We start from the raw sequence: 16,414 nt of genomic DNA on the forward strand, positions 1-16,414 counted from the left end.
GACCATTATATTTGTAAATTTTGGAATTGGTAGTTTGAATAGCGATTTTGTTTTATAATTAACCTGTAGTGCCCTTTCCTGGTGAACCTTGACAATTGAAAGAACTTTTTTTATCTCCTTTGACTCCGGAAGTTGAATCTGAGAAATTCTATGGAGGATGTGAATTATTTTATGAAAGCCACCTGAGTGTCAAAATGTCAACAACTGGTATTTGCAAACTAATGATGATTTATTTGAAGTAATGAAAACACCTGTCCCTGGGTGATTCCACAATGAGCAAATGTAAATTAAGTCCTGAGTGAATGCACGGCAGAGTAACTCTGTGCATGGATTATCACCAACTACACTATAGGGTATTCTTCCTTGGTTTGTTGTTACCATGGAGACAGGTGATAATTGAGTGATGACTCAAATGTGGGTATGATAATTTACTACATCAATATGACAGGGGAGACGTGTAGTTTTTGTATACTTTGTAAAAAATAATGCTCTGCAATGGCATGGTTTTTTACAAGTGACAGTCATTCTAATTGAGAATTTGAAAGTGAAGTGCAAGTATTCAATGCTTTCATCACATGTGATAAATCTTTAATGTACATCAAAATGAAATGTTTGATGACAATAGAATAAAAGTTGAAGGTCGTACAATTAGTTTTACAGCAGTCTTGAATAGGGTATGTCGATGCCAATTTAACATGCTACCACCCCTAATGTGGAATGGATACACCCTTGACAACGTCATTTCAAGTTGTTGTGGGATTGTCCAATGGAATATGACAGTTATCTGGGTTCACTTTTTCATAAACAGTTAGGGGGTTCTTGCAGTGAAGGAGGGTATGTTGATTTCGACTGTTGCATTTTCTGCATTGGAGCTGTCCGTTACACTACTAACCTCACACTAGTGATTGATTGGGACTCCAACCAAGGCACGTGTGACGAACAGAAAATCTTGTTTGTCAGGAAGATGTCATCAAGAGTTGGTGACGGGGATGATGGTAAAGTACAGGGTTTGAAGAGTGACGCTGAAGTAGCTGATAGTTCCCAGCAGGATAAAGCTTTCCAAGCAGAGGAGGAGGATAAGTTCTCAAGACCACACTGGGAAAATAAAGCAGAGTTCATTTTGTCCTGTGTAGGATTTGCTGTAGGTCTCGGCAATGTCTGGAGATTCCCGTATCTGTGCTACAAGAATGGAGGAGGTAATGAAATGATTATTTTTTGTGGTTTGCAAACTATCTGTGAATGCATGGTTAGCCTGGTTGGTTGTCAAAATATTCATGAAGACATGGTCTGGTTGGTGGTCAAACTATGAATGCATGGTTTATAGCCTTGTCAGTGGTCAAAGTATCTGTGAATTGCACATGGTCTACGTGCTCAACAGTGAATAAATGTAACTGTCATTTCAAGCAGAATCTATCTTCTCTTTTTTGTCACAATGATGAACGATAAGTTTTAGTTCACTTTTAAAAAGATATTAATTTTCAATATTATGGTGATCCACAGCTTCAAGTTGCAGAATCAACCATCCCTATTGTATTATTTGTGGTAATATTGAATCCATCGAAAACATTCCTGATGAACAAAAATCATTTTTATTATCAAGATGATAAATTGAGAAAGTTGTGACAAAATATTAACAGATTTACTTCAATAATTTTGCAGTGAGAGGTTTGTTTTCATACATATTATTTGCATAAATTTAATTCTTGATTTATGTGAACAAAATAAGTTGCAATGAACTTCAAGATTTTTCTTTCAAAAAATAATAATTACCATGTACAACATTGTAATCCAAATCTGCATTTTTCCATATGGTGAATTCTTCACACTTTAACTGATAATGCTGTGTTTGGTCAGCAAATTTTCTTCCAGTTATAGAAATTTACCCTGACAAATACAAACACCAACATCCCCTTTGTAATATAGTTGTAAAAAATATGACACGTTAAGTAGGGTCTTTTCTGTTCTGTGTGAAAAGACTTCAACTAGGTACACTTTCTCCATTGAGACCTGTATGTAAGAGTCTACATTTGGTATTATTTTTATAAAATTTATAGTTATGAAGAAAATGCCTGGTACATTTTTTCTAAATATGAAATATAACTTATCAGGTTGCATTTGATAATATTATTTGTCCTTTGTCCTTTGTCTGGCAAGTTAAACATTTATTACCCGCACTGACATTATCATCATATATCATAAAATCTATGGTTTGTGTTTTAGTGCATGTAACCATAGACTCTTGAGGGTTTATGATGTAATGTATAATTACAGCTAGTACCTCTCAATAGAATTGACAAAGGGTTTGTCAAATTGATTCAGAACATTGCATCTAAAGCAAGTGTCCTAAAGACAGGTTATCTTAGAAGGCAATCTTGGCTTTGATGAGATATTATACCTAACACTGAAAGCTGTATGTGTTAAATTGGCTGTGACGGAAGGTCAGTATTGGGTCATTGGTTCAGAAAGACGGTTGGACATAAAGTTTAGTTTGTAGCCTGAAGAAAGTAAACAATAGCAGTCCACAAGTATTAACTGTTTGAGGGAACGTCTAAGATAGCTTTGTAAGCTCAGACAAAAGATACTAATTTGCACAGATCGCAACACCCTGCAGCACTTACTCTCAAAAGTGCAAATTAGTGATGAAAGACAGAAAATGCAATAGAAAAATCTGGACGGGACATTGAATGTCAATCATCTGCTGTCACTTGACTTTGTCAAGTTAACATCCGATTGACTGGATTGAGTTTAAACTGAACATTTAGCGAAGAGAAAATGTGAAAGAGTCTTTCGTGTGTTTATCCAATTACATCTCTTATGTTGTTGTAGATAATATAAAAGTGCAATTTTTGTTTGTTATTAAGGCTGTCAAGGTGATTAATATGATACAAACTTATTGGAAGGACTGTCTCAATAAAATAAACTTTACAATTACAAAATGAATAATAATTATTCCATATGTTCCCCATAATGCAGTTTCCATACAAATTTTGCAGTATTAATGCAGAAATGTTTAATTTTCAGATTTAATCATGTGAATATCATAGCCATATGGGTACAAAGTTTTTTCTTTAGATCTGAGGAAGCTTAATGATAATTTAGGAACACGGCTTTGATTGTTACACTCTCTCAAGCCTTAATAATCCTTTCTTCCCGGCTCCGTAGACAAACCATAGAAATAAATACAACTTGGGAGACAGAGGAATTAAAGCTATGATTGCTTTGTGTACTATATATTGTGATCATGAATGTTTCTGAAAAAGCTCCAAGTTGTGAATCAGCTTTACCTGGTCACCCCAATTCCCTGTAAATAGGTCCAAAATCATCATTTGATAGCAGTGGGATAAGGGCCAAACCATAGACAGTAGAGGGGCAAGCCTCCCCTACTGTCTATGGCCAAACCATGGTGAAATGGGCAGTGAGTTGATCACGTACTGTATGTCAACACTCAAATCTTCTACCAAGAATGTGACAGCCCGGAAGAAATCTAAAAGGACAGTGTCAGTTGCCTTGATGTATAGGTTAAATTAACCTAGGAGCTCCAGTGAGTTTCAGCTATAATACAGCGATTGTAATTTCATCAGCAAACACAAATCAAGTGTTAACCCTGTAAAGCTATTGAATCTGACCAAACCTTAGGGGCAGATCTGACATAGGCTTATATGTCTGTGAATTCTTGTCCAATTTGTAGGAGAGTGTGAGCATCAACATTATACAATAACAGTGGATATTAAATTTAATAGAATAGCTATCTTTGTTGTGAGACTTGAATCAAAGCGATTGCTGTGTATAATTTACTTCCGTGATCAGATAATTTTTGTAACTTTTACACAGTGCCTACTATTTTGTCGTTTTCAAGTTTATTAATCTTGTTTGTTTGTTTGTTTGTATCTTGTTTGTTTTAATATATTTATTATTGTTTATAACATCAGTGTGCCTAGCAAACAAACGTATTGTTCGGATGAGAGCTCACACTAAGTTATGGTAAAATAGCAGTGTACCGGTGCTAAAACAGATCAGCTCTGTTGGCATAGAGTCCTAATTCAGAAACAATTGAGGCAATTTAAAAACTGGAAAAATTCAGCTTTAGAAAAACAATTTCACGAAAACATTGAGATATTAAAAACTGCGCTGTAGAAAATTGTTTTAGGTGCCCTGTTGGAACTTTAATCAAACATTTTTAGCCATATAGAAGTTGTCACTGAATACATTGTGATTGTCTGCAGTAAGTTAAATGGTTATTATAGCCATTGTAAGTTTAACGCTAGCATGGCGCAAATTTCCATTGTTTACAATCCTTTGGTTTCAGATTTTTAATCATTGTTCTACTACCCTGGCTTGGTTTTTGATATCTACTCTCTCCTTTTCACATCTTTAAACATCTTGAAAATGGCAGAAATACATGTTGAATAAAATGAGCTCTATATCACTGATTTTGTTTAAAGTTGCTCGGTGTAAGCACTGGCCCAGCTGCAGTGGCTTTTGCCAAAGGTAGTACATTGTAGTTGCAACCAAAATACAATCACAGTATACCATCTTAGTGGCCAGGGGCATTTTTATAGTAAATAGCTTTACATGTTTTTTATTTGTGATAGTGAAGGAAAGACTCCTGGTTTATATCTGTCAGTGTTATTGAATGAATTAAGTAATCCGTTGAAACCTAGCAAAAATTATTTTCAGACATGGTATGCAACAGAATTCAAAAATACTACAAGGAAAATATGACTTACACTGTGGAGAGCATACACATAAATTGCATAAAGGTCAGAAATTTCAACTCATTTCTAAGTCAGAAAACATGGAATATTTTGATGTTACTTGTATCTTTAGGCAACTTGTTATTGAAACCTAGAACAGTGAGGCTGACCGAGGTCAGTCAGGAATGTTATTATGGTAAATTGCTGTTTTAGTACAAAATTAATGATAACGTACTAAAACCCTTAACCTAATGGCCAACCTAGGTTATATGTGTTGTTTATAAATGCATTGAAGTGGCAGACTCTCAAAGACAAGAAGTACAAAAACTAAATCAAATGTTTTGTAAACTAAATAACCACTTGTCTATGAGTTTGCAAGTATTAACTTCAATATTTGAGGAAATAAATCAAAATATACAACCTACCGGTAGTACAATGATTAGTTGAAGTAAGTTTGTATTTTATTATCAAACATATGTGGAAAATATGCTGTAAAGTACAAATTGCAGATTAGTCTTCGCTTGCTATATCAAAGACTGGATGAAATACCAGACACTATAATGAGAGGGTAATTTCACTCTCCAATAAACACATTAAAAATAAATGTCCCATTGAATAGAAAACAGAAAAGTAATTCATTTTGTAGTGACGTTTTGGCACCTGTCTTTAACTGAAGTGTCATAGCAACGTAATGTCACTGATATTGTAATCTTTCTGTCAAAAGTGATTTTCCCAAAAGAGCACTGCACAGAATATTTTATGTGCACTCATTTGAAACGAGGTTAAAATATTCAAATTACATAATTGCCTCACTTTAATGGTGATAATTATGGTGCCTAAACTACAGCCTATTGAGTCCAAACTGTCGCTGATTGAAATCAAATGCCAAGCGTAATTACTGTTATTAGTTCGGTCGATGAAAGTGGAACTTTCAGTACACTGATTGATTGCTCGGTCAGCAAATACAAAATGAAATCAAAATAATGGCTGGACGTGTCATTTCATGGATGAATTTTTTCAGAGTATAATATGTTTTTGACATTCTGTTCAAAACTTAATTCTCAAAATTGATTTAACGATTTACATGGAGGATATATCTTGGATAAATTTTGGATAAAGCTTTGATTTAACTTGCCTAATGCTTTGATCAATGTGAGCCATGATAGATGGGCGGAAACGCAGCCTGATTTTGCCCGGGCACCTGAAAAATGACAGGGGCTTTTACTTGTCAGTGTTGATCTCATATAGTGAGTTGGGTTGGTGAGAGGTGTTGTTTTAGGTTTCAAAATTAGCCACTGTCATATATCATGTTGCTATGGTGGGAAAAATCCTATCTCGATTGTGGGCATTGGTGAAAAATAATGTTTAGCTTTAAAGGAATGAACAATTTAACAAATCCTGCGATGATAAGTAATGCCAAACACTTATTATAAATAGACTGTGTACTTAATCAGCCTTTGATTTTTATTATAATGGGCAGGTTTTGAAGTAAGCTAAAAAAGACATCTTAATTTATCATAGATATAGGGAAAAGTTTGAATGGACAGTATCTTATATTAGCAAATTGACTAAGCTAGTTAGATCAGCTAGAGTGGGATGTTAGCTAAAAAGACATTTATTACAGTAGGTTACTGCTGAAGATAGTTGGTATCCAAAGACTGAACAGGAATATGATTTATAATCCATTCTTCAAAGATTAAAGAAAGATTTTTTATGCCTTCTCAAGTGCTCAAAAACACTAACAACTCGTTCAAATTTCATGTACAGTTGTGCATGTTCACAGTGAATCTCAACATTATATTTAATTTGCATAATCTTTCTAAATTGCTTGGGTACAAATTATGTACACACACTTCAAGAAGTGAAAGCCTAATAATTCTCCTTGAGTTTGATGATGAAATAATACACATCAGAGAGTATATCATAAGGGTCAACCATAGCTTCTTTGGTGGGGAGGGGTGATCAGATATGTAACAAATGCACAACAAATATTGCTTTTTGAAAAGAGGATATTCATGATCACTTGTAATTTAACTGCCAAGAAAAGCAAGGAAATTCGTGGGAAAAGAATGGTAAACATACTATCATCCAAACTAAAGAAATGTGAAATTTTAGTATTGGAAAATATTTACAAGCTTGACCACCCCTTTAAAGATGTGATAGTTCATCCTGGAAAAAAGTATCGGCTGCTCATGTACTGTCAAGAAGACCATGATTTGGCAGTCTGTTTTCTGAAATTATAAAAAAATTGCCAGTAAAGCCTGGTAAAAGCATGATGATTGAGTATATATTCAGGGCAATATCAGAAGATTTTTTTAGATAGCTCCCAAAAGTTTTACATAATGCCCGGTCTGTAACATTGGGAGTTTCCAGTGCTTTCTGCCGGTGCTCATATTCACACAACATATGTCCATCATGATAGAGTGAAAAGTTTGTAAGTTGCACAATGTCAGTATTATTTCAGAAGTCATCTGCCAATACTCTCCCATCAAGTTGTACAGTGTCAGTATTATGTGTGTACATTTATTTATTTCTGAAGTCATCTGCCAATACTCTCCCATCAGAAGGTTTATGCTACAAGATTTAAGTAAGTAGGTGTAAATGATATCATAATGACCATAATTTATTCAGCATTTCTAGGCTATTCTAGGATTCAAATTGCTTTAAATTTCTACTCCTGTCTTACTCCCACTGTTTTCTCCAGCTTTCTGTCACAAAGGGGGAAATGTTGCTCCCTCTGCCTTAAAATTTGGGGGGTTTGGTTCTGACTGAAGGGGACTGTAATTAATAATGCGAATTTACTTTATCCAAATTAAGATTTTGTTCAAGGTATTTGCAAACATAGGTTATCAAATGTCAATAAAAGACAGTCTTTCAGCTTTATCTTATCCGTCTGCAGATATTTTAACTTTAAAGAAATAACATTCAATTACATGAACTTTTGTGAAGAATAGTACCCTTTAGTTACAGTTGCCTTAATGTATCACTCTACTGTGGCTACAGAATGAATCAACTTCATGATGTTACGTCATAGACAGTAATCAAGAAGTGGAAGGCTACTATAAACACTTTTTGTAAATCGTTATCTCAAACCGCCTTGTGGTAGAAGGGCACGTTGCGGGTTTGTGATTATTTGAAGAGGGATTTTGATTAGATAGGGGGATTGGTGCAATCACAGGTCCTGGAGGAAACACTGCTTCCTGTTCACTTTGCAATTGCTGCAGTTCTCTGTTTGCGATGGAAGAGAAATTATATAAAAGATTGTGTGCTTGTCTTTGGTGGCTTACATTGATGGAGTGGCTTACAATCTTGCACACAGCAACTCCACATTCATGGAATCAAAGGGATTGAAGATATCCATCTGAAACTGGAAGAGAACACCTGAGCTGCTCTGATCCTCAGCCCTGGATTCCTCTTCCAGGTTTAAAAAATCTCTATGCAATATTTTTTAAGCATCTATAAAATACATGTATTTTGAATAGAACACTGCCAGTAGATTTTGTGAACTGACCTGCCTGACTGCAGAGATGGTACCATGATAGTTGAAAATGGTATGTTGAAAAAATTACAGGCATGCAGTGACGAAACATTCTGCAAAAAAAAAAAAAATAAATGCTGGTGCTTTTTTGAGGTATCAGATTTGTTGATATGGAAGATGTCCAGAAAATCCACAATGATTCAAAAACTGTCAAATACGTTTTGTACACAGGTACTTCATATCTTTAATCACTTCACAAAATGATTATTTCATGGTAGTGACATGTAGTCAACATGTATAAAACACTTTCTATTCCAGGAAGTCCAAATATGTCAATCATAGGACTACATGTAAACTATTTAAACAGAAAGCTTCAAAACAGTACATTTATAAGTAGTACATATTGTCAAATCCAATATACTTGATTTCACACGATGCATGAAATTTTGTATTTTATAGCAGTGAAACAGAGTAATTCAATCTGAGTGATTTGCAGGGACTTTGATATGAATTGCCCTCAATTCATATGTTTTTATTTGAAGGTGAATAACACAAGATGTTGCATATGTTATCTTTTATGAAGAAGTATTAAATTTCATTTGTTTAATCGCTACAGTGTAATATCATAGCCATCCCAAGGCATCATCAAATGTAGACAGTGTGATGAGCCCTGCTAAAGTTTTATTCTCTTTGCGGATAATATGTCAGGATTATTTTTGTAACAAATGCCCTTGTTTCGGAACTACCACCATTTCAGTATACATCTCAAACTGACTCTTCATCAGAACAAACTGCATTTTCTAAGGCTGTTTGACTTTTAGTGATTTGAAAATTCCTCCAGAAACTGTCGTGCTTGGTGACACTTGCTCAATTCGGATATTTTTAGTCCAGAATGTGTCATATTTATATGTATGGCTTTTTTACAGAGCTTGCAATAAACCTGACAGATTCCAGACTAGGATAGTTAAGCTGGTCATGTAGCCTAACCAAAGTAATATGTTAATGTCTATTGGATAGTCTAACTTATTTATACTTACAATAATAATGATCAAAATTTAGATATATGAAAGGTTTTTTGCTAATGATTGTTTACAATTAAAGTCTATTGGGTGTTTTTGGCAAACAAGACCAGCTGCAATTTTACTTGGTGTGACATTATATGAAATACTATTTCTTATTGTGTTATTATATCAGAATATGAGTGTATCATGGAAAGTCAACATGAAACAAATTGATAAATTTGAAACAAACTTTCTTTGTAACATTATCACTGTGCGGTGGAACACTTTGCTGCCAGTGTTTGACAGATTTTATCTTGTCACGTAACAGCCAGAATTACACTGCAATAAGGACATGTAGCAAAGTTTATTGGTGCTTTTAACCTTGGTTGAGTCACTGTTATTTTATTGGATTTGAAAAACACCGGCCTTCCTATTGTAGTGTGAGTAGTAATGGTCTGTAACATACTTGTTTGTTTTTAACCAGAAGTCAATAACCCACTATGTTTGCACAGGAATGACTGCAGCTATGACCTCACAAGGTCACTCAAGGTCAGAGAATTGCCCCGTGACTATCAATAGACTGATTGTGCCATGGAGCGGAATTCAAGCGTGCAGTGGTGACCCTAATCGCTGAACTCATAAAGTCTGCTCTCATAATATCCATCCCACTGAAAGAGGTCAATCATTCTCTTCACAATATCCGAACACTTCCAATGACTGGCTAATGAAAAGCAATACTTGGACAGTTTCTGGCATTGTAGATCACAGAGAGAAATCTTGGCTGAAAAGATAGAACCATTTGTGTATCTGCAGTACTTACTAAAGTTGATGTGGCTGTTTGCAAACTGTATTATTGTAGTGTATAGTTACTTTTGAGAAAATGATAGGTAATAAATCATTTCAAGTACACTGAGTGTGTAAAGGCATGTTGTCCCTGACGAATCCTTGTCCATTATACGTGTAAATTACAAACAACCAACATACACATGGATGTTAAGAACTTTATTATACATAGCACCATGGTTTTTTCATAAAAGTTTTAATTGACAAACTTCTAGGTCAATACATGCATTTCCTAAACAAACAAACCTTTGAAAATCTGTCGTTTAAATATCGATCAGGTATTTCAAGGTATCAAAAACGGAGGAGTGAGGGACATAGTGCGGGACACGCAAACTGCAATTTATCGCACTCTGAGGGACGTCCCGCACTGTGTAAAATATTGGACTCTGAGGGAACGTCCCGCAGAGAGTTAAAAACTGGACTCTGAGGGACGGGGGGCGCCCCCAACGATGTGCATTGGTATAGCACAAAATCACGATCAGGCCCATGGGCGAGACATGTTTGGCATGGACTGTGAAATTTTGTGAGGTCGACAAATTAGGTAACAAAAACCCTCAAACGCACGTGGGTGTCACATCAAAAGTGGCCGCGATTACAGACGGAGCGATCTGTGACACTGCACCGGCCGCACGACGGACGACGCGTAAGTTGACATCGCGTGCCAGCCCTTGGAAATATATTGTAACTCCCTGACAGGCATATGTGATAGTCTAATGGCGTTTGATGCATTGAAAGTTTGTAAAAATAATAAAAAATGACATCACCGATCATAAGAAACGTGGTGTTGAAGAAAATAGTTTTTAAGAGAAGACTATGACGACCATATTTCTGTAAGTATTGTCTAACTTTGGAAAACCAACATCTGAAGATTTACTTCAACCAACACTTTTGGATATGTTCTACTCTTATTATAAGATTTGTCGAATTTCTGGAAAGTAGGATGTCTGTGTATCGTCTATACCGAAGTCATATCCGAAAGAGTATAATCAGTTCGCGACAGCGTAAACCTCTCTCTCTCTCTCTCTCTCTCTCTCTCTCTCTCTCTCTCTGGCATTTTTCAATGTTTTATATTGTCGACATTTATATATCAGTCTGAAGTCACTGCTCAATGCAAAAGTTGATGTCAATTTCCCGTATCGGGCATGGTCTCTGTCGTCACTCTAATCGTTAGTTTTTTCCTGTTATATTCGATATCAGACTCAAAACACAATGTGAACAACGCTGATAATATATTGCATCTTTCGTATCGAAAACCGGTAAAGTTCGTAACTGGTGACATGTCACGGCCTGGAGAAAGTTCATCACCATCGATCGAATGTCGTGACGCTTTTGCTTCAAAATACACATATTGAAATCCACAGGGAACTTCGCGGTATGGTAATTATATGAATTTTACCGTGAAGAAAGTCTTTGACTTCAAACTGGCCGTACAACCAACAATAAACATGGAGGAGCAATGATACCGACTTCAGAGACTTCGATGTTTTTTTCATTGCGACCGCTGGTGAGAGCGAGTCGTCGAATTTTTTTCCCACTGGCTATTTGGCTTTGAATTTTCAATTGCCATCATGTGCTAAGTTAAAGCTGAAGAAAAGACGGGCGTTCTCTGTCAATAAGCCTTTTGAATATGAAAAAATCGGACATCTGAACCTCAACACGCAGCTTGAAAGTTGTTCTCCGAATCAGGACAGGGACATCGGTGAGGCCGGATTTCACGTAGTAGCTATGGAAACCGACGGCTCGTTCGTTGTAAGAAAGCATGCGATGTACGTCTCATGCTCCCTTGGGCCGTGGACTTTCGCCGCATAGCCTCTACAACACCGTCTATTACCTAACCATGCTAATAATCACACGATAGTTCAGTGACATATGTCCTTATTAATCTACCGATCATCGACCGTCGAACACTTCAAAAACAATGGTCGCGGTCACGGATCAAAGACGTTCACAAGAAGACACTATCAATAAATGGTGCGCAGAATTATTTTACTGGTTTTGAGAACTTCTAAAATAACTTGTAATCTCACATCAAACCGATATTGTATACCTATCACCGTCGAAATTTATGTCTTTCTCTGTAGAGTTCTTTTTATCCAAAACACATATCCAGAAGAGTCCCACAGAGCGGTCAAATGAAAGGATAATTGCTTCAAACGAATGAAATTGCACGAAAGAATGAAAATCAACAGCACATCCTGGACGTGATTTAAAACAATAGCGCTTGTGAATATGACTATTCTATTTGAGTAACAGGCACGGAAAGCACAGAACTGTAAAAGTACTGGAAAAACATGCCGTTTTTCTCGCAATTTTTGCAACTGTAACGACCCTTTATTCTTTACTAATACCTTTCCATAATTGAACAATGTTTAGGGTTTACACACACAGTGTACAATGATGTGCAGAACTTTAAAAAAGTACTCTGCTGGGAACGAGCAGGTGTTTACACTATAATGGGCGCAGAAAAACAATGGTCACGTCCATAGGTTCAAGGACGTTCACGGGGAGACACGATGACAAAGAGTGTCGTAAAATTGCTTTATAGACTAGTTTTAAGAACATACAATATCTGGTCATCGGTGTACCGCTACCTGTGAATCGAAACGACAAGTGTAGGCCTATAGATTCGAAAATTTATGGGAGAGACACCAAGACTGAGACCGACGTAGCACAACAAACTATTCCGAATTGTGCGTCCGTGTTAAGTTAATACAGACATCTCTGTAGGTGATTCTGGTTTCTCTATCGAATCAAAAGTCCGACATTGACAAAATTGACATAAAATATGTCCGAAAAGTTATGTTTTATTAAACTGACTGATTCATCTGCTTTGATATCCCCTAAGCTACATGTAAACAGTCCGGAAAGACTGACATCGATGTCTCCCGGGCCCCCATGCATACAGTATGGTCGTACGTGTTCAAATATTTCTTCACAGTTTTGCAAAATATCTCGTCAACCGGGCGCATGGGCCACGTCTTTGTACGTTGGTCAAAACTAATGACACTATAGGTCAGGATATAACATCGGTCAAAGTAAGATTGAAATATGGAAGACGAAAATGCTTTCATCGATTGACAAAAATGAGAAGGAACGAGTAAGTAAATATCAAACCATAAAGGGGAGATCTAGACTGCCCTCCCCCATGATTAATCAACTGGGAACAAAATATATATTTCGATCGACAGACTTACACAACCAGAAACAGCATTTATTCAGATTTAAAATAAGTCACTGCCTTTCCTATAATAACACTCCGTTTGCGTTTCGATCTACTCTACTCTGTTCCCGGCGTTATACGGCCTACTACATGTGAGAGGCCGTATAACGCCAGGAACACACAGACCTGTACGCAAGGCTAGGACTGTGGTTGCTATGTCATAATCTGTTCACACGAGAAATTACGTCTCCATACAGATTTTACGTAAAAGCATTTCGATAAACTTCGAGGCACGATCTGCTTGTGATATTACACCATTTCTCGCCATGACAGTGGTGGCAATCCAAGCGCCACATCAGACAGGGCATCATGATGAATTGGCTACATAGAAAGTTATATTTTCTTCTAATGATTTGCTAAAAACGAAATAAACGTTGGAAGCGATTTCCTGGCGTAGCTTCATCTTTCTTTTCACGTTCTGTTGGCGGGATTCAAAATGTCGACGACGCTGTTGGCGATCCATTGCAAACGAAAAAGCCAAACTGAAAAGTATAGTCCAGTCAATCTACGAGATTTTGGCACCTAACCACCACAAATTGCAACAGAATTTTTTTCTTCAGAATGCATTTCTGAGAGGTACCCAGAACAACATATTAAAAGTTTACTCGAATCCACCTTGGGGAAATATGTCTAATTTGCATAAATCAAATATGGCGGCCAACCATCATACAAAATATCATAATTTGCTATATATCACATGTTAAACAAGCTATTTCAGTGATTTCAACGTCTGACACTAGGTATTTGGATCAGGGAATCATTTTGGAAGTATAATGTTTCATATAGGCACCTCATTAATTTGCATAATTCCAATATGGCGGCCAACATTCCTACAAAAGACATTTTCGGTCATATACCACGTATTAAACAAGCTATTTCCATATACCACGTATTAAACAAGCTATTCAGTGATTTTAAAGTTAAAAGTATATTTCTTAGGCTTGGACAAACGATTTTCGAGATGCTATGATTTGCATAGGTAATTTGTTAATTTGCATAATTCCAATATGGTGGCCAACATACCTACAAAAGACATTTTCTGTCATATACCACGTATTAACCCTTTTGGCGCCAAAGTCTATTTTTGTCAACTTTATAAAATGTACCACAGTCAATTTTTCTGCTTTTTGCCAAAATTTTGATAAAAATATGTAGCTACTCAAAAATGATATCCATTTGGTCCAAAATTATGAAAAAACCGTACAGAAAAGTTCACAGACATTGGTAAAATATTGCATTAAAATTTTGGTGTAAAAAATTAAAGCAGTCAAAGGGTAAACAAGCCATTTCTGTGATTTCAAAGTTAAAAGTGTATATCTTTGGCATGGACAAACAATTTTCGAGATGCAATGATTTGAATAGGTACTTCGTTAATTTGCATAAATCCAATAGGGTTGCCAACATACCTAAAAAAGACATTTTCTGTCATATACCATGTATTAACCCTTTGGGCGCCAAAGTCTATTTTTGTCAACTTTATAAAATATACCACAGTCAATTTTTCTGCTTTTTGCCAAAATTTTGATTAAAATCTGTAGCGGCTCAAAATGATATCCATTTGGTCCAAAATTATGAAAAAACGTACAGAAATGTTCACAGAAATTGGTAAAATATTGCATTAAAATTTTGGTGTAAAAAATTACAGCAGTCAAAGGGTTAAACAAGCTATTTCTGTGATTTCAAAGTTAAAAGTATATTTCTTTGGCATGGACAAATGGTTTTTGAGGTGCAATGATTTGCGTTGGCACTTCGATAATTTGCATAAATCCAATACAAAAGAAATTTAAGGTCATAAAATGTATTGAACAATCTATTTCAGCCATTTTGAAGTTTAATTATATTTCTTGAGCATGAAGAAACACCTTTTGTGGTTCAATGTTTTTAAAAGACACTTTGATGATTTTCAGAAATTAAATATGGCTGCCAAATTAATGCCCAAATAGCTTCTAATATAAATAAGGTTATGGTAGATTTTTAGGAATAGGAATATCAAGAAAAAACTGTCAAGAGGGCACTGCACCCAACGCACTGTATTTTGCTCAAAATATATTTTTGCAAATATTCTTCAAGTTTTTATTAATTTGTTAACCAAAGATTAAAAATTGGTTAGGTTCACCTTTTAGCTTGGCAAGCAGTCGTATGTTGCATGATATAGAAGGGTTAATGTATGCAAATGTATGCAAATCACCCGAATTCCTGCTTCCCTTTTATCCGAATTTCAAGATTTCCAAAGAATATAACTCTGTTCTGGCTGGGTCATATTTTCTGAAATTTTCACATTATGTTTTAAAATGCTATACAACAAAACAACTATTTTGTTTTGCAATAAAATTCTTACATTTTGAATTAGAGGCATTTTTATTTTGCTAACCATGATTTTAAGCACTGTTTTGAGTGTCAGTCGTTCAGCCCATGCCATTTTAGAATGAGGATATACTCTTGTTTCAAGTGAAATATTACATTTCACAAAATAGTTTGTGTGGGTTTCCTTGTCATCTTAGATGAGAAATATTCCTTTGAAAAAAACTGTGTTGGCAACGTGCAGCTCCATCTTAAGTCCTTGAACATTTATTTTTAAAAATGTGGAAAATATACTATAAATTTACTTACAATAACGATCCATTTACGAATAAAAGTTTATTTTAATAGGTGTCTGTGATACCTGAATTTGTTAAAATACTCCATAAATATATTGTATTTTGAAAAGAATGTTAAAGCAAATTTGGTAGACTTACATATATGACTTCCGAACGGATTAAAATACGTATATGTTGATGTGCATTTACTATTGAGATGTAAGAAAGTCATGCATTGTGATTTTTCTAAATATGACAACCGTTAAAGATTGTTAGTCATCTAATAATAATCTCTTTCTGAATATAACATTGGATTCATCTGTGTATGGCATTATTTGTGATTTTTATAGGTGCTTTATACCCTACAGTGTTAAAACATGTGATCTTTAATGTTTACTGTTTTAAAAAAAGTCGTGGACAAATCTTTAGTTCCTAATTTAGACTGAAGCCCTTCCTCATAGACGAGTGCATCTTTGGTACATCCCCCTAGACGATAGGCAATTGTCATCACATGTACAAAAAAATACAATAAAGACAACAAAGATAATAAAAACGTAAAAAATAAAATAATGTGACCAAAAATAACACATGCCACTATACAG

The 16,414-nt window shown here is 35.5% G+C and overlaps 1 protein-coding gene across 2 annotated transcripts in view; it reads left to right on the plus strand.

The window, feature by feature from the left end:
- LOC139135909 (sodium- and chloride-dependent GABA transporter 2-like) overlaps nt 1-16,414 on the plus strand; it is a 65,266-nt gene that overhangs the window by 10,250 nt on the left and 38,602 nt on the right. Inside the window, exon 1 of one of the 2 annotated variants that reach the window (XM_070703685.1) lies at nt 767-1,196. The exons of the other annotated variant lie outside the window; for it this stretch is intronic. Coding sequence (XP_070559786.1) covers nt 767-1,196 — 430 coding nt within the window. Of the gene's footprint in view, nt 1-766; nt 1,197-16,414 lie in introns of those variants that run through there. 2 annotated transcript variants of the gene reach the window in all.

Source organism: Ptychodera flava, chromosome 6, assembly GCF_041260155.1.
Source record: "Ptychodera flava strain L36383 chromosome 6, AS_Pfla_20210202, whole genome shotgun sequence".
NCBI lineage: Eukaryota > Metazoa > Hemichordata > Enteropneusta > Ptychoderidae > Ptychodera > Ptychodera flava.